General features: G+C 45.6%; 1 protein-coding gene across 1 annotated transcript in view; it reads right to left on the reverse strand.

The window, feature by feature from the left end:
* FGFR4 (fibroblast growth factor receptor 4) overlaps positions 1 to 7,401 on the reverse strand; it is a 28,557-nt gene extending 21,156 nt beyond the window's left edge. Inside the window, exon 1 of the mRNA XM_089527204.1 lies at positions 7,296 to 7,401. Coding sequence (XP_089383330.1) covers positions 7,296 to 7,395 — 100 coding nt within the window. The 5' untranslated portion in view covers positions 7,396 to 7,401. The remainder of the gene's footprint in view (positions 1 to 7,295) is intronic.
* Positions 7,402 to 19,967: the final 12,566 nt, after the last annotated feature.

Below are 19,967 nucleotides of genomic sequence, written 5' to 3' on the forward strand. Positions count from 1 at the left end.
TTTTAAAATTAAGTGTTATTGCATCATATGATGATTAAATCATTTGTGACATATTATGGAATATAATCTTCCACATGTAGTTCTTGTTGATGCATGCTTTCACGTTGATTTCAGTTCATAGTAACTGTAAAGCAAACCTTGTCACAGGAGATGCATCCACACTGCAGAAATAATCCAATTTGACACCACTTTAACCATCATGGCTCAGTACTATGGAGTTCTGGGAAATGTAGTTTTGTGAGACATTTAGCCTTTTCTGTCAGAGAGCTTTGATGCCACAACAAACTACAGTTCCTAGAATTCCATAGGATGGAGCCATGGAAGTTAAAGCAATGTCAATCTGGATGATTTTTGCAGCCAGGGTGTTCTTGGCAAGATTTTTTCAGACGAGTTTTGCCTTTTTCTTCCTTTGAGGCTGAGAGAGTGTGACTTGCCCAAAGTCACCCAGTGGGTTTCCAAGGCTGAGCAGGGATTTCAATCTTGTTCTCCAGTGCTCAAACCGTTAAACCACACTAGCTCTCTGTATTATTAGCCCTAAATTGCTTTATAAGGATATTTATGTTCTATCCTTTTTCTCTTAAAAAACAAAAACAAGCAAAACCATTTTTATTCTTTTCTGCATGATAATACTGAAGGCTACCTAGTGTACTTAAAGCCTATATCATAAATTTAGTTTTGTTTGCTACCATATTCATATTCACTGCTTTTCTGATTCCATTTTCCCAGCTGAGTGAAAGGTATACTCAGTTACCTTAGGACACAAGAGTTTCCAGTACCAGCTCTAACACTCATAACAGGCTCATATTGGGAAATACTGGGTTGGATCCAGAACTTACTGTTCTCGAAGTAAACTGACAGAAATGAATGGGGCTTATTTTAGTCACAGCTAATCTAACTCCAATTGATTTCATTGGCTCTACTCTAAGAATGATGAAGTCTGGAACCAGTCCATCCTTTTAAGAAAACCAAACCCACTTTGATAAGCGTACTAAACAGTAGTACCCCTTTCCACAATAAACTGTATACAATATATCTCTTAAACTGCAATCCTATGCATGCCTACTCAGAGTGAATTCAGTGGTACTTATTCCCAGGTGTCTACTGAAATAAAGCCATCAAGTAATAAAGTTCAATTTGATACAAAAAAAAAGAATACTGTACATATATTCCAGTTGTGACTGACGTTTCCTCCCTTCCCAGCTTCCACATTTCTAAAGCTGTTATAGTTTAGAGAGAACTATGGCTCTCTCTTCTTCCACCACCAGTTCCAAATAAAAGAAAACACTCCATTTTCTGGCTATTTTCACAGGCAGCAACTGGGATAGACCCAGCGGATGAATTTTTCGGTTACGCTGGAAACATTTTCTCCTCAGGTCTTGGCACTTGGCAACAGGGAACAGCCTGGCGTACAAACTGGTGATCGTGCACATGTTAGACTAATTCAAGATAGGAACATCATCATGAGGGCTTATCATTAGACCTGATGTTTACTTGGGGAGGGAGGGCTTGCATTGTTGTCCATCGCAGTTTTCTACATCGAATGGAATTTCTAAGTTAACAGCGAGGAATCATTAACCAGAGGGACTGCTGGTTGGAGGGAATGTGCAGTCACAGTTCCGCCAACCCTTGCCCTCCCTCCTTTTCCTGATCCTCTGAACCCTGTTCATCTCTGCCTTTGTCCTTTGCTCCTTGCTTTGCCTCTGGTTCTGTGGCGCAATGATGTCATCAAAGGCCTTCTCTCACCAGTCCTGGACAGGAGAAAGGATCCCTGTGGACCCTGAAGCATGACTTCTCAGATCTCCCTCCCCCTCCTCCCCACACACCTCTCTGTGGGGGCCCTGGATTGAGTGGTCACTCTCTCCCTCTCCGCCCAAAGTGACTGTTTTGACAGATTCCAAAATGAACATGTCAGGAAGCCCGTGACCACCACCACCACCCCTCCTCCCTGCTGCCATTGTCCCAGCCCCACTGCTCCTTTTCCCGTGCTCTTCCTTGCCCCGCCATACAATAGGGGCCCCCTCTCCTTTCACCAAATAGCTCTGTTATTAGCTCAGCCTCTGCCTCCCCAGTTTGGGGGGAAGGAGGGGGGCTGGAGAGGCAGTAAGCTAAGAAGCCCCCATCACTGCGCCCAGGGAGAGGGGACCAGATGTCCTCCTAACCGCAAAGGAGGATGAGGCACTGCAAAGTGGAAGATATTTGAGGGAAATGGAGGACGATACAACATAAAAGCTAAAAACAGAAATATCAATCCATGCGTCTTCAGCATGCTCAAAGTGGAGGACATTTGGGGATTCCTCCTGGACAGAAGGCTGAAATGAAGGCCATGTCCTGGAAAAAGAAAATAGAGGACATTACAAAATAAAAGCTAAAATGCTCATATAAATATAAACCCATGCTTCTTAGCCATTCTCAAAAGGGAAGACATTATGGAATTCCTCCAAGGCTGAAATGGAGGATGTGTCCAGAAAAAAGAGGACAGCGGGTGACCCTATGCGTAGCTGTGGGGCAAAAACCCCTCAGGAGAGCCTTGGGTTTCTGCCACAGCAACACTGCCCTTGATTCTCTCCCCACCCAACCACCCCCTTTCCATTGAGCTCCATTCCTCCTCCTGGTGTCTCTCACGCTCAGCTCTTCCTCAGCATACAGGCCTCCCCCAGCTTCTCCCCTCCATCCATGGCATGAGTGGGAGTGAGAGGTTTCACACTCAGTTGACTCCACCACTTCCCGCCTCCCTGTTTGTCTAACCTGGATTTGAACTATAATTGCTTTGCTGACCCATCCTCCTCCTCTACCACTAGCACCATCAGCTTCACTTGTGGGAGCCCTGCCACCTCCCTTCAAGTCAGCTCAGTTGTAGGCCAGCTCCATGCTTTCATACACCCAAGCTTGACTGGTGCCAGACAATCTTTCCAGCCTGATGAATTCTTCAGGACCAAGACAGAGGCCCCCATCTGCACTGCAGAAATAATGCAGTTTGACGCTGCTTCGACTGCCATGGCTCAGTGCTATGGAATCCTGGCATTTGTAATTTGTGGTGGCACCAGAGCTCTCTGTCAGAGAAGGCTAAATATTTCACAAAACTAGAAATCCCAGGATTCAGTAGCACTAAGCCATGGGTGTTAAAAGTGGTGTCAAACTGCATTGTTTCTGCAGTGCAGATGTAGCAAGATATCTAGAAGCTAGCTTGTCTTTTAGGAATCACAAAAGTTATTGGGGGGGCGGCATTACAGCTCTCAGAAGCCTTCTGCCAGCATGCCTTTGGCTTCAGACAGGAAACTGCCAAAGAGGCCATTACCATTAGAATGGAGTTGCTGGCAGAGAGGCTCTTTTTTGGCTCTGGAAGCTCTCCCCTGTTCACCCTCAATCTCCACCCATGGAAGACAACTTTCTAGAAACCATGTGGAGAGCAGAAAAATCAAAATCATTCTTCCTCCCACCCCAACGTCCAGGGTTGACCCAAGAGATTTTGCTGCTTGAGGCAGAATACAGTGCCCCCTTCCCCAGCCATGGAACATAATTCCCTCAAATGGCTCCTGAGGCAAGTTACTCTGGCTCCTGAAGCAAAACAAAACCCCACAAAGATCTCTCCTTGAGAGTAAAAGTACAATGAGAATTGAATTAATTAGCCATTTGCTTCCCTTTCATGATATTTAGCAGTATGAGAAATTGGCCAGATGGTGTATAACAGGGATTTTTTGAAAGGCGGAAGAATCTACTCCCAATTTAGTTGTACTTCTGTGTAATGTAGTGAGACTGAGAAAAATTGAATCAGCTATGGATGTCTCCTTCACAAATGTTGCTAGCTTGATGGTCAATATGCTTGCCAGAATTTAGTCTTGATTCTAAGAACCTGTACAAGGATGGATATTACCAAATTACCAACCTAGACAGCTTCAAGAAAGCTGTCAAGACGGATCTCTTCCGGCAGGCCTTCCCTGAATAAACTACTAGGCCATGTAATGTTTTAACTCTTAGCTCTTGTCTTAATTTTATATGAGCTTTTAGATGTGACCAAGTTTTATTTTTGTATGTATTTTGACACTTGGATTTTCTAATCTGTATTTTGCAATTTAAAATGTAATGATTCCCCCACATAATGACTCTGCCCACCGTTATTGTTTTAACTGTTTTATGTATTACGTATGTAGTTTTAATCCTAAATTTTTAAATTCTTTTTTAAGGGGGGAATACTTTGTATATATTGATTTATCATTTTTAACATTGTAAGCCACTTTGATTGTTTTAACAAAAAGCAGGGCACAAATAAAAGTTTTATTTATTATTTATTTATATGTTCCTTATAGCAGAAACACTTTAAATCACTGCCAGTATCTCAGTGGCTTCAGTCTGAGAAAATCAAGTTAAGTGAATGCGAAGAAAGTCTCCACCTTTGGGAAAGCATATGAATCTTGTCCGAAGGGGAGCCTCACTAGCCAAGAAGCAGCTGTTTCCTGAGTGGCATTTCTGAAGTTGGAAAAGACTATTCAGATGCCACAGTTTGCTACAGGTGAAACACCAACTTGCCAAAATTGTCATCCTTTCTCTATCCTTGGTCCAATTTGCACTAAATGATTTCTAGATTAAAGGTACCAAATCCCATCTGATCTCGGAAGCTAAGCAAGTTAGTACTTGGTTGGTACTTGGATGGGAGACTGCCAAAGAAATACCAGGTGCTGTAGCCTATGGTCCTGAAAACAGGACGGGCAAAACCACCTCTGAGAATTCCTTGCTTAAGAATATTCCATGAAATTCATGGGGTCACCATAAGTCGATAGACAACTTGAAGACACATATACACACATTAAAGAGATCCTTCCAAATACTGAGCGAGACCTGTGGTATTCAGTTACCATGAGGACAGTAAAAAACCCAGTTCTCTTGCCTGAAAACATCCTAATCTGCGGGCTGTGTGAAGCATCTCCAGCCAAAATATCAGCTTGTATTATATTTTGACAAGCAGAATCAATGCTGTGTAAATATCTAAAGCCTTCCACAAGGAATAAATCTCTAAGCACTGGTGTATCCCATGTCAGCAGACTCAGCAAAACTCCAAGCAGAGGCCTATGTCCAAAGTTAATCATAATTAGTGCAGATCAACTAAATCAAAGGGACTTTGGTAAGTAGTCATTACTTATGTGTGTTTCATTGATTCAGTGGCTCTGTTCTTAGTGGGACTGACATTTTGGATTTAGGCCATAGTTTGTAAACAATTCAGCAACCCTTCTGACATTCAGTCAGACTTTTCTTTTTAATTTTCAGCCACCAACAATGTTCAAGGAGCCTTTGTCCTCAAGATGCTTGATTAAAAATACACATCTGAAGCCCTCTGCAGTGGTCCAGAACTTCAGCCTCACTCCCTAACAGTTTCTCTTAAGCATGCAATGCTTGGACAGAGTGATTTCTAGAACTATGACTCCCAGAATCTCCTTGCCAGCATGACCACTGGCTAAAAGATTCTAGGAGTCATAGCTCAAAAAGGAACTTTTCCAGTCTGTTATGCACAGTGCTTCCCCAAAGGAGATTACAGAGAGCAAGCTATATGCCAATTACAGCAACGTATATCCTCTTGTTTAGTTGATTCAGACAGATCACCACTTGGAGAGGTGATGACAGTGAATTACAATGATTAGGGAGATGTGATATCAGAGCAGGGGCACAGAGGCAGCTGGTTGGCACAAATCACAAATATCCCATCTGTTCAGTGGATGGGCCAATCAGGGAAGAAATGTCTTTTCTCAGGCATGAGTGATGGTGCCAAGCACCTGGCATGTCAATGTGACCCTCACTCTGCCAAGGAATCCTGGAAGTACAAAACTACACAAAAGTATCAGCAACCCTGGCAAATTACTTTACTGAGTGGGGCCAAGCATAAAACAACAGATCATTTGGGTCACATAATACATGCAAAATCTCAGATGCCAAAGTTTGCATTTATAACAAGGTCCAGTGTTTCTTATTTTTGCACATTTTCTGGCTCCACAGCAATGCCTCCATAAACAGAGCTATTGCGGATGCTTCACTAAAGTCACACTATACTCCTTTCACACAAGGTGCCCACTTGGCTGAAACATACTTAGTTCCATTCTGCAGTACCACTCTAGGTTGTTTAATTCAATTTTTTATCAGCAAAATTAAGTGATGAATGAGACAGTCAAGAAAGAAACTGAAAACCAGATCCAAGTAGGGGAAGTTCAGATCCAACTGAAGTTCCCCTAACAGACAGGGAGAAATTAGGCCTGATCAACCTCTTGCTCACAGACTGGTTACTTCAGCCAATGTTTCTGGCAGAGATGTCTGAAAGAAATCTGTATGTGGAGGAAATCTGCATTTAATTATTGTTAACCTGTGTAATAGCTTCTGTTTGACTCGGGGGCTATATATTGAAAACCAGGAGTACTTGGTGATCTACTACAAATCTTCTACTATTCTGCCAGCAGATCCCAAGCTACCTTATGCTACACTGCATGTGATATCCCTTCTGCCAGCACAAGCAGTGCCTCCAAGTGTGTACTTTCCACTCAAAGGCCATCATCACCATATTGCTTGTGTACTCTGCACCCAAGAGACTGAGAAGGGAAAAAGCAGACAGCATTACTAGGAACAGTTCTTTGATTCTGTACTGATGACAGCCATATACACATCATTATATGGCAAAATGTGCTGTTCACATGCATGAGATGTCATTGCATTATCACAGAGCTGGGAATCTTGTGGCCTCCAGGAATTGCTGGACTGCAACTCCTTGCATGCTGCACCACTGACTAGGGCTTCTGGCACTTATATGTCCTTTCTATGATTCCCACCCCACATTAGCAGGTAAGAACAGAATTGGCTTACAAGACACCAAAGCACTACCGCAGCGATGTCACTGTTCAGATGTTATTGAACTACTGCTCCCCTCATCCCTCACCATTGGCTATGCTAATTAAGGTGGATGGGAGCTGCACTCCAAGAACACTGGGGAGGCCACATTTTTCTCAGCTTTTCCTAAGGGGTATAATATGGCTCTGCAATATTGTCATAGGAAGTGCCATAAGTTTCATCCAGCCCCTACAATGCTGAAAAAGAGGCTCCACAAACTGAGAAGTCATAGACCCTTGCTATCTGGCCTCCTAGCCTTTCGAGCCAAACACACTGCTAACCTGGCTTTCCCACAACTTACTGTCCTCCAGATGTGTTGGACTACAATGGGATGGTTGGAATTGTCATCCAACCATCTGGTGGACACCAGGCTATGAAAGGCTGGCCATCCTGCCTCCCCCAACAACAAAGCCTTCTCTCCTCTGGACTCTCACCCGGTTCTGTGGTTCCTCCCATGGAAGCAGCTGCTGGCCAAGCGCATGTGGTCGCCACCACTGCCAGGAGCCTCAGAAGGCCACACAGTGGGGCTGTCATCCTGCTGCTTCTTCTTGACTCCCAGTAGGACCTTAACACCCTGGAGCAAAGAGAGGAAAGAGATGGTCATGCCTTTGGACTCTGGGTTTTTCCCTCTTGACACATGATGAACCCCATTTTCTATATCCATACCCACCTACAACTCCCAGTGATCCCAGTTGGCAGGGGTGCAGGAGAGCATAAGAAGAGCCTATTTATTGGGTCCTATAGCCACTATAGGAAGGAAAGGGCCATCAGGGGTTTTGAATTTAGGATAGAATTGCTAATCAATCCCAGGTACCTGACAGCCCAAGAAGAAGAGAAAGGTTCTGCCCATGGTCTGAGAAAGGCTAATAGGGAAGCAAACTTGCTTCTCGAGAAGCACATGATCTGTGGTCCTTGAGGTTTTACCACTCTCTTTTTGAGAACCGCTTGGACGCCTCTGGAGGCTGAAGATTCATTCCAAGCTCTAGACCAGCACTTCTCAACCTGTGGTCCTCCTCCAAGGATTAGCCTCCCTGGGAGTCCAACGCCTTTAGAGGAACACATTTTGGGAACCAATGCTCTAAAACAGTGCTTCTCAAAGTGGTGCTCCTGGGAGTGGTGCCAATCCCTGAGCCATGGGCTGCCAGCCCCTGGAGAGTTTCCAGGAAAGAAAGAAACCATGGGCAACCTTATGGTGCTAGTCCCTGGCATAATGGGGGAAATAACTGCTGGCGCCCCAGATTGAATAGCCTGAGAATGACTGCTCTAGCCTATTAGGCCTGAAGTCCCTCAAATGAGCTTAAAGTGGGCTCTGACCCCACTGGGTGACCTTGGGCAAGAAGTCACACTCTCTCAGCCTCAGGGGGTGGCAATGGCAAACCTCCTCTGAACAAATCTTGCCAAGAAAACCCCAGGATAGGATTGCCTTAGGGTGGTCATAAGTGGGGAACCACTTGGAGGCAGGCAACAAACAAACAAACAACCCTTGGCTCACAGGATGGCCTTTGGGAACCCTCCCTGTCTAAATCCACCCCAAAGTGGGAGAGGATCAGGGCTGCCCTTCAGCTTCCGCACCCATCTCTTTGGGTGGCGATCTCTGGGGGTGGCCCAGGGCAGTCCCGAAAGGAGAGGGAGAAAAGGGGGTTTGCCCGGGGGATGGGGGGGGGCTCAGCCGGAGAAGACGGGGGCTTCCTCGGAGGATGCTCGTCCAAAGGGGCCTCCGAGGGAAAGGGAGGTGGGAAGACAGCGCCGGAATCGGAGGGGGAGAAGGCCTGGCTGGCTGCCTCCACACGGGAGAAATAACCCGGTTTGACACCGCTTTCACGACTGTGGCTCCATGCGCCGGAGTTCTGGGGTTTGCAATTACAAATTACAATTACAAACCCCAGAATTCCAGCCCATGGAGCCATGGAGGCGAAAGCGGTGTCAAACCGGGTTATTTCCCCTCGTGTGGATGCTCCAGAAGCGGAGGGGAAGAAAGCCCTCTTCCCGCCCGGAGGCAGCTTAATCTTTAACCCCGGCTCCAGAAAGCCCAGAGAAGCCAAGGCTCGGGCAGGGCTGCAGCCTTTGCTCCCAGTCCCTCCCGGCCCAAGTCCTCCGGCCCGTTGCCCTTGGCCCGGCAACGCCTGGCTGGCTGGCAGGGAGCGAGGGAGGGAGGGAGGGCCAAGGCCCCGGGCCCACAGAGCCCCTTCTTCCCTGCTGCGAGGGGCTCCAGGGCCAGGGAAGAAGCAGCAGCCCCCCTCACCTGCTCAGCCCCGCTGGCTCCCGCCAACTCCGCCCGGCAGCCGCTCCATCCTGCTTGCGCTCCAAAGAAGGGATGCTCCTCCAAGGCTCCCGGGGCCCAAAGGGAAAGAAATCCGGAGGAAGTGGGGAGAAGCAAGGAAGGCGAAGGGCAGCCCTCGGAAGAGGTTCCCAGCCGGGATCGGGGTCCTGGCAGCGAAGGGAAAGAGAGGGAGCCGGGCCCGTCCCTCGGTGGCGGCGGCGGCGGCGCCTCCTGTGTCCCTGCCGAGTCCCGACGGGGCTGCAGGCGCGGGCTCTTTGTAGCCCAAGCTCTCGGGTTACAAGCCCAGCCCGGCCCCTGGCAGCCAAGAAGGGGCCGGCGAGAGAGGCAGGCCATGGCCAGAGAGGGGCGGGGACACGGGCCCCAGAGAGCCCTCCCCTCCCTGCCCTCCTCCTCCCCCGGCCCCTTAGCCAAAGGCTCCAGGAAGCCGGAGAGAGAGAGAGAGAGAGAGAGAAGCTGGAGACCTCCAAGCGAGGCTGATGGGGAGAGAGAGGGGCAGATGATGGGGATGCTGTGATTCAGGGGGAGCTGTCTTGGCCACTTAACAAATCCAAACCACAACCAAACATCCACCAGGGAGACCTTTATTGGCCAACCGAAAAGCACAAGATACTTCTTGCAAGCTTTCCATCCTCCACTGTCTTCTTCATCAGGGAAGATCTTATAAACCTAACACGAGAGAATACGAAGTGGAAGGCTTTCGTGGCCAGCATTCTTTGGTTCTTGGCTTTCCAGGCTCTGTGGCCATGTTCTGGAAGAGTTTGTTCCCCATGTTTCACCAGCAGCTGTGGCTGTCGTCTTTAGAGAATGCTGGCATGGAAGAGAGTGCCAACCTTCTTGGAGGATGCCAGCCACAGATGTTGGCGAAACATCAAGAATAAACCTCCAGAACATAGCCCAAAACCCCCACCAAAAACTACAGTTATAATAACTGGGGATGGGAAGGGAAAGGGCTGTGTCTGAGAGGGCTGTGGGGATGGTTCTCTGTTAGAAAGCATGGCACAAAGGCCTTCCTGGATGAACAAGAGGCTCCTGCCCCCATGGGACTCCCTGCTGCATGATGGGTGTGTTGTGTGCCTTCACATCTTTTCCAACTTATGGCAACCCTAAGGTGGCTCTATCCTGACGTTTTCTTGGCCAAACTTCTTCTTCAGAGGTTTGCCATGGCCTTCTCCTGAACCTGAGAGAGTGTGACTTGCCCAAGGCCCCCCAGCAGACTTTATGGCTGAGCTGAGAATCCAACCCTGGCCTCCAGAGTCCAACACTGAGACCCCTATGCGGCGCAGGCTCTCCTGCTGCTGCATGATATGCTCAGACAAAATTCTATGAACATTTTGGTCATTCTGGACCCTCAGTGCCACTACAGTGACTTTCATAGAAGAGCACTGAGGATACCATGGACAGCCCAAAATGGATCCTAGAACAAATCAAGCATGGATGCTCCCTGGAAGCCAAGATGACAGGACAAATTATCACACGGGACAAATCCCATGCAGAAACTAATTTTAAACTGAAAACAACCCATTTTTGTGTGTTGTTTTTCAGACAACATTCAGAGTTAACCCAAACAGAAAGTTGAAAAAAAAAACCCCACATTTGTGGGATGTGTTTCAAACAATGTTTGCATGAAAGAGAAATAAAATGAAAATAACCCAAATGCAAAGCCGTCACAACCAGCTCCTTTTTACTTTCACTAAATTCCAAAAGTACAAAGGAGCTTTCTGTTTGGATTATTTTTGCATTATTTCTCTTTCACGCCAACACAGCTGACAAACAACACTTGGATTTTAAAATCCTGTTTCTGCACAGGATTTTAGCAATTTGCCCTCCGTGTGATAAACCTCCAAATTTGTACTTTGTACTTTGGCCATATCATGATAAGCCAAGACCCATCAGAAAACACAGTGATGCTGTGGAAAGTAGAGGGCAGTAGAAAGAGAAGAAGACTGCATGCCAGATGGAGAGACTCGAGCAGGGAGACCATGGGCCTGAGCCTACAGGACCAGAGCAGAGAGGTGGAGGATAGCAGGCTTGGAGATGCCTCATCCACAGGTTTGCTGTGAGTCGAGGTTGACTCAAAGGTAGCTAACCACAAAATCCTAGCGTTTTCTTGGCAAGAATTGTTCAGAGAGTGTTTACCATTGCCTTCCTGTGCGAGTGAGAGAGTGCAACTTGCCCGAGGTCAGCAAGTTAATTTCCATGGCTGAGCAAGGATTGAAACTATGGTCTCCCAGAGGCCTAGTCCAACACTCCAAAAACTACACCATGTCCACAAGATCCCTTTGAGCAAAGTTGTTATTAACTGCCCCCAAGTTGTCCTCATCCTCAACACATGGTGACCCTGTAGATGTGACAGCTCCACGTCTCCCTGTCCTCAACTGCTCTTCTCAGGTCTTGCAGTTTCAGGCTCATGGCCTCCCTGACTGAGTCTAACCATCTGGTGTGCATTCTTCCTCACTTTCTGCTGCTCTCTACCTTTCTTAACATTGTTGTCTTTTCCAGTGAGTTGCACCTTCTCCTTATGGGGCCAAAATAAGACAGCCTCAGTATTCATCATCCTGGTTTCTAGGGAGAGTTCTAGGGAGATGTTCTAGGACCCATTCATTTGTCTTTTTGGCTGTCTACGGGGTCCCCAGCACTCTTCTCCAGCACCACATCTCAAATGAGTTTATTTTATTTCTACTGGCTTTCTTCAGCTCTCACATCTATACATGGTGAAGAGGAATACAATAGCTTGGATTATCTTCACTGGCTCATTCATTAATTCCAGGTGGTAAATTAATGATCTACCATTTGCATTGTATGCTGCCTGTGAAACTTCCAAAAGAGGCTAAAAAGTTAATTTTAAGAGAACTGAATGCAATGACATGCTGGAGCCATCCAATGTAAGCAGTGGTTGTGATAGTGCTCCAGCTCCCAGAGCATCTTAACTATCAGTGCCCGTTATGGATGCCTTCAGCATGCCATTGTATTCAATCCTTTTAAAAAGTAACTTTCCAAGATGAACTTCTAAACATAATCTCAGCTGCAGAGGTAGACACAAGGCATGTGTGCATGTGTGTGCACACATACATGCACACACAGGTTCAGAAGTCCCCTCCCCACTCGGAAGCTGGGAGGCCAACATGTCTTTGAACACTGGATAAAGGGGAGCCCAGATAACTGCCTCACTTAGCTTAATGGGAGGACTTGTCACAGATGACTTGTCTCAAATGTACACCAAAAATCATTATGGGAACGTGAAGTTAGAAGCAGCTGCAGGAGCTGGGAGGCAAATGGTTAATCTGTATTCTGACAGCTGCAGATGGACACAGCTAACTGATTCTTTCTGCAAGACCCTCTGTAAACCCAGCTAGGAATTCTAGGCATAGAATAATGGTTGGGAAGTTATGGTGGTGGGGGAGAGGTATCCAGATGTGATTTTAATGCAGAGATTAGCACTGAAAAAAAATACAGTGTCTGGGAACAAAGGGGAGGAGAATGTGTCTCAGAGCATGCACAGAATGTCTTTCAATTACCCACAGCTAATATATATTCTATTTCAATATATCACTTTTGTATGCTTTTAATTGTGCTGTTCTTTTAAACTGTAAACTGCTCTGAGTCCCAGTTTTGGGGGGATAAAGCGGGATACAAATAATAATAATAATAATAATAATAATAATAATAATAATAATAATATACACCAGCATTCCAGATGTGCTGAACCAAATTTCTTAAGAAACAGAGCAGGGCCATACTGATAGGAGATGACAGGAATTCTAATCCAAAACATGAGACTCTATGTGTGTGCAGATTAAGGAAGGCTGCTAGGCACAACTGAGGCTGGCTTTATTAGAGGAGAAAGTGTGAATTTCAGGTGAACTTCAGGAAGATATTACAAGGACCATCTTTCAGTAATATGTTAAGTGTGTATTCCTAAATACCTTAAAGGCACTCTTCTCAAAATGGCGACTAAAACCCTTCTCTTCTGGCAGGCCTACCCAGACTGAAAATGTCCAGAATCGATTGAATCCATCCTCCCTACCATCTTTCTCATTCACAAATTGTGTAATAATTTTGATGTATTGCTATGTATTTTAATTGTGCTCTAATATGTGATTTTAAATTTGGGAGGGAGGGTTAGCTTGGGGATTTGGTGGGTTTTATTGCTTATTTTTGTATATTGTTTAATTGTGCTGTTACCCGCCTCAATCTTCAAAACAGAAGAGGCGGGATATAAATAAATTTTCATTTCATTTCAAAATACTGTAGTGAAAGGGCCCTTCAGTGTTTGTATCACTGTGCATGGAAAAGAAAGAGGTCTTATATCCTGGGGCTCTAGGACTTGAAACACAAGCACTGGTTTCACTGCTGTAGGGAATTATGAAGCAGGAATTGCAAAATGCTGCACTTCACAATTCCCTGCAGCAGTGAAACCAGTGCTTGTGTTTTAAATCCCAGAGCCCCAGAACCATCCTTAATTTCAAAAGGAGTCCAGCCCTTCAGGAGGACACCAAATTAAAGAAGCTAGTTTCAAGGTATCACAAGAACCTTGGTTGGTTTTGCAACCATAAATTAACAGGGCCATTCCTCTCTGGAAACACTTTTTATCCTCAAGTTCTATGAAAATGGCTGTGTCTAATAAAAACAGGGAGTTAAATCTCTTTCTGGGGAGAGGGAGAGTGTGAAGATGGTAACCTCCCCATCCCCTTTTTGAAAAGGAAAAGAGCCACAGAGGCCTTCCCTGAGGCTCAATCACACAGGGAAGTATTTGGAGGAGCCAAGTTGTCTGTGCAGGTTATCACAATGTGAGGAGGGTTATCCACTCCCAGGAATTTTTACCTCATCACTCTTCCAGCCAAACAATAAGCCATCCATTTTTATTTATCCTGTCAAGGCTTTAGCTGGACAAGAACAACTTGAGTGGACTTAGAAAGCAGCTGAGTTTGGAAATGTACCTTTGAGGGGTTTGTTTTGGAGCTGTTGCCCAAAACAATCCCAAAATCTTTCCCAAGATTCGGAAGAGACCACAAGGACCATCTTTCAAGAGTATTTTAATTGTATACTCCTAAATACGTAAAGGCACCCGATCCTGTCTGATTTTGGAAGCTAAGTGGGGTCAGCTCTGGTTAATATTTGCATGGGGCTGCCAAATAAAAACCAGGTGCTGTGTAGGCTATATTTCAGAGGTGGGAATTGGCAAACCACCTGTGAATATTCCTTATCTAAGAAAATCCTATGAAATTCACCTAAATCAACAGGCGATTTGAAGGCACACTCACGCAAACACATTCCTGCATGGGATGATTAGATTACTCTGGTTGTCCCTTCCAACTCTATGATTCTGTGATTCTAAGAAATCATGTAGTCCAGTTTTACTCAATTTGGTGGCTTCCAGTTGTCTGGGGATGATAGGAATTGTACTCCAAAACAAATATGAAAGGCAACTGACCTGGCCAGTAGCAACATATAATAACTTCCAGAATATCTACAGCAAGCATCCTTTGGAGTCAATTGCCAGGATGCTCTTTGCTATCCTGGCCACTTAGCCTGGCCATGGTATCTCCTGGCCATGATAAATGGGCCCTAGGAAGGAAGGGACTGCAGATGGATGCAACTGGGAGTTTGACAGGCAAGGCACATATGACCAGTTTGTCATGGAAAAGTTAACAAGAGGATTGGCCCAGAGATAGCAAAATCAATGGGCAGGAGCCAATCTAGCTTTCCATACCAAGCAGAGGCTATTGAAACTGCTGATGAAATCTTCTCCTAAGTGTGAAATTGCATCCAAACAATCTCACATTCCAAAGTAACTAGGCCCTCTTCACTCTGTTCCCAGCTATTCTTCCTCATCTGTGTGGCTCATCTTCCTTTGAGACAAAGCCCTCCATATGAATAGGCTCCCAGAGTGGGGGATTAGCTGTGGCTCCTTGTGCCCCAGGTAACTGTTTCCTTTGGGCTTGGTAGGATGGACTTGTCCCATCCTAACCCCACACCCCACCCCTTGGAGCTTCAGGGCCCCCTTCTTGCTGGTGGTTATTCTAATAAAGAGAATAAGCCTTTCTTGTGTTCTTTTCAAATGTAAACATACTGGCACAATACTTTTACCTATGGGGCATGAGGAAGGGGGAATCCATGCTTATCTCTAGCTAAACATTGGCATTTGTTTGAAGAGTGGTGGTGGTCTGAGGCTAGGAGCAAAATTCAGAGCCACAGCCTTGTTAGTCTGTAATATCAGTGTGCAAAGGGATCTTACAGCACCTTTGGGATTGAGCAAAAGACATTGTAGCATAACTGGGTCTACTTCCATGCATCTGAGGAAGCAGACCAAGCCTATGAAAGCTTATGCTACAGCATCTTTTGCTCAGTTAGAGGGTGTACAGATCAGCGATAAAGGCCACTATCGACACATGGCCCGACTCCACCCCCATCCCGGTGTGATGCTGTACACCCCACCACATGGCAGGCAGTGTCATGACACTCTTCTGGCGCAGCATCCAGATAACACAGCGCCAAAGGAGCACTGAAAAGCCACGGAGGCGGCAGCTATGGTGCCCTTTCCACGGTGCAAAATGTGCCCTAGAAAGGCAGATTGGGGCTGCGGTGTGCAGTTGCTGCAGCCCCGATCCAGCTAGGAAAGGGACAGCATCCCGCCGCCCCTTAGGGACTGTCTGTACAGCCCCATAGTCTCAGAAACGCTACAAGATCTGTTTTAATATTGTAATAATTTAATTCTGTTTAATGTAATTTTTGAAATAGTACTGTTCTTAATCTTGTAAACTGCTCTGAGTTCCAGTTTTGGGAAAAGGGTGGGATATAAATATAATAATAATAATAACAACAGATTACTTTGCATATGAGATTTGCAATTATTAAAGCTTTTTCTCTTTACCCTTTCATTCCCTACTGAGCTTAGACATCCTCTTTAGCTAAAGGGGGAAAGGGTATAGTGCTAAGCTCTAAAAACTGGTAATCCAATTTTTGGACCTCAGTTCTCAGAACTGATTCTGAGAGAAAAAGACTGTAGGAGGTGTAATAATAATAATAATAATAATAATAATAATAATAATATGTCCAAGCTTTGCCAGTTCGACGAAGATGGAAATTTATTGTGTGAAATTAGCATGCAACACATTGATGGCTGTAAACTGCAATGGGTGTTGTTTTGCTGCAGGCTTGCTTAGCATGTAACCCCCCCCCCCCCACCCAGCAAAGCCGAGGCCATGTAGCAGGCATGCCATGTAAACCTTTTCTTCCATGTTATAGTAGATGGGGGGAGGTAGTTTGCCCTCATTTCTAAACACAGTGGACTGTAAGGAACATACTATGTGTATATGTTGGAACAGGTGCAGAGCAGGGGTGGGAGGTGGGGAATGGTGACTTATGATTGCAATTTTCAAACCATGTTTGGCCCAAAGTGTGAAAACTAGCTCTCTGCCTCTTCTGAAGCTTGCCACTCCATCCTTGCCCTTCCTCCTTAAGTATATATTTACCTCTCTAAAGGGGCCAAAGGGCTTAGCTCTGGATTCGCCTGTCCATTGTTCAGTGCAAGGGCTCAGCTTTGAAACATGTGTGGAAATCATAATAATGCCTTGGAGCACACATTATCAGTAAATGTCCTTCTTCCAACACTGAGTAAATAAGAGGAAGCCTCTGGGACTGCAAGAAAAAAGACACCTTGTGACATGAGAGCATGCTGACATATGGACAGTCACTAACAGGACAGTTCTTTTCTCTGTGTCTTTTAAAATAGCATTTAAAATCTCTCTCTCTTTTTAAAAAATAGCCAGAGGTGGAAAATGATTTGAACTACATTTCCCAGAACCCTGCAGGACAGTATTACCACCAGATGTAGATTCGTAAGTTGCTGTCGCACTGCGGAATTAATGCAGTTTGACACAATTTTAACCATCATGGCATCATTCTATGAAATGCTGGGATTTGTCGTTTGTTGTAGCACCACAGCTCTCTGACAGAAGGCTAAATATCTCACAAAATTGCAAATCCCAGAATTCCATAGCATTCAGCTATGACAGTTAAAGTAGCGTCAAACTACATTAATTCTACAGTGTAGATGCAGCCTTAAAGTTGGAGTCCAAAAGAATGACCTTCTCAGAAGAATGGGGTTTGCTGCCTAACAGATTGGAAATCCAGAAGACAGCTTTTTAATTGTCCAAATTCTTCGTGTACTGCAGGCAAATGAGGTCTTTGATTTCATTTGCTCCTTTACATAAAGGAAGCAAAACATGCAGTCCGTGTTTTTGGCTTGCATCTCTTGTGATACCTCTGGAAGCCTCATTTCACTCACTGGGCAGCATTCTGGGGGGCTCTGACTGCTTCGAGCAGGTTTATGCTCACACTTTTTGTAAAGAGCAAACCTCCTCCTCCTTTCCCACTCTCCCCACTGGTCTTCTGGGACCTGAAGAGCTTCCCTGATGTGGCTCCTCCACTAGCAGCAGCTAGCTGCCTGACAGCCATGGATCCTGCGCAAGGGGGATTGTGTAATTAGGCAGAGAAATAACAGAGGCAGAGGAGCGTATAATGTGCTCATATTCATCTCCAGGGCTTGTTTGCTTCAGGAAGTTTCCTCCCTTCAGGACAGCAAAGCTTGTGGGCCTTGTTCTTAGGCTGGCTTCTGCATTCCAATGTAGCTGGGCTCCTCCAGCGCATTGTCCATCTTTCCCCCTTCCCTGCACTCATTGCCACAGAGCAGCTTCCATTTACAATGCAAATTCCCCTGCAGTTTATGCAAATGGCATTCATGAAAGCACATGCATTACCCTGGGGGCAACCCCATCCCATCCCTGCCTTTGCTCTGATCCCACAGGAAGCGTCAGGCTCTCTTGGTGGGGGTCTGACACACAGAAAGCCTTTCAGCACAAGTGGCGCTTTCTTATTATTAACAAACATTATGGCAGCTCCGAGGGGCCTCCAACGCTCAAGTGGCACTGGCGCTGCATGCTACAAAGAGAGCCAAAATCCCATCTTTCCCTCAAGGATCACACAGGCAAAGGCCAGAGAGAGGGTGGGACACCCTGAAGTTCAGAGCAGGGCCACGGGTGGGTCAAGGGCAGGGGGACCCAGGGATGGGGCCCCCAGAGGAAGTGCAGTGGGAATGGTCCAAGGAGGGATAGTCTCTGGTGTTCCTCAGCTCATTGCTTCAAGATGAAGACAACAAGCATCATCATTGGCTCTGTCCCATAATTCTGAAAGCATATGTTCCCAAAGAAACATTCATGCAGGGGGCTATAATTACTTTAATATTATGGGTCTCTTGCTCATGTGCAGCTATCGGGTGCGCACTGGAGCTGTCTTCTCTAGAACAGAAGCACTATTTAGAGGAATGGCCCACAGCCTTGGGTGCTAGATAGGAGAGTTATCTCCCTGACAGCCTATGCACTGGTTTTTCCTGGGTTCTTCAAAGTGCAGTGGCCTGACACATGGAACGCACTTATACAATATAAACAATACTTTGTAATTGTTATCAGACATTCTGGCACCAACACAGGGGCCCTTCTGAGCCTGATCATCTTCATAGGCCTCCTACTTTGGGACTACGACGGCCAGATTCCTCAGCCTCTCTGTGAAATTTCCATGCTCGGTTATTAGTCTCAGCACAGAAGGAATGGGAGGGAGCATGGGTTCAGGTAATAGGAGGTAAACCTTATACCCTTCATCTGTCCAGATTTGGCAGGGACAGCTCTTTGTGCAAACTGAGAGCTTTATCACACTAGCGAGCAAACGGGATTTAAACGAGAGTTAAATTAGAGAAAACCAGGCAATGTTGTGTGATAAACTTCAGTATGGAAGTTTATCTGTATGGATAGAGTGGCGGCTCTACCACTTGGCCCTTACCTTTCAGTTCTTTTCAGATTTTCTGCTTTGCTCCTGATAATGCACATTCTGATCTCCCATTCCTGCAACTAGGCCTTTTTGGGTGTGTGGAATGGATATGATTTCCTTAGCCTAGTTATCTAGCAGATCAGATTGTTTGTTAACAGCACTAGCACATTGGTTGGTACTTAACAACTGTGCAAAGAACACTGCAGTTATGCTCAAGAGAAGTAACGAGCCTCCAAGAAGAATTCCCCTTTCTCATTTGATGTTTTCTCTTGAAGATGGCCTTGAGTCTGCAGGTGCATATCTGCTAAAGGGCAGGAGAAGGAGCATTTATTTACACTGTAGAAACAACACAGTTTGATACCATTTTAATTGCCATGGCTCCACCCTACAGAACAGTCCTTTGCAGAAAAAGCTAAAGACCTTGTAAATCTACAATTCCCAGGATTCCATAGGATGTAGCCACAGCACTTAAACTGGTGGCAAAGTGCATTATTTCTACAGTATAGATGCACCCAAAGAAATCTTTGTTTTGAAAAAAATTTGCTTAATTCCAGAGTGAATAGTCCCTGCCTAGACAGAGGATAACAGGGGTGTAGTGACAGGTGGGGGAAATTAAGACATTGCCTCCCAAATAAGCATTCTGACTTCCCATGACATTTTCCTTCTGTCCCCAGATTTCTAGCACTCCATTTGAGCATTGAGAAATACAGGTTAGATATAGAATCCTGCAAAATCCCAACAGTACTACTTCACAAATTGACCAAAACATTGTATGTGTTCAAGGAATGCTTTCCATGCATGTACACTTTATTTTTTGAAGGAATCACCTGTGAAAACTCATTCACAGCTTCCAGACATGTGTTGACACTGTTGCAGGCACCTGATGCCTCATCAGAGTAACGCAAATTAGTAATCTTTGCTTTAGAAAATAACATATTAGAAGGGATTTCAAGTGGCTAAACTTGGATTTGATGGCCCTTGTGGTCTCTTCCAACTCTATAAT

The sequence above is a fragment of the Sceloporus occidentalis genome, unplaced genomic scaffold (assembly GCF_023333645.1).
Source record: "Sceloporus occidentalis isolate IW3139 unplaced genomic scaffold, rSceOcc1.0.p SCAF_1, whole genome shotgun sequence".
Lineage (NCBI taxonomy): Eukaryota > Metazoa > Chordata > Lepidosauria > Squamata > Phrynosomatidae > Sceloporus > Sceloporus occidentalis.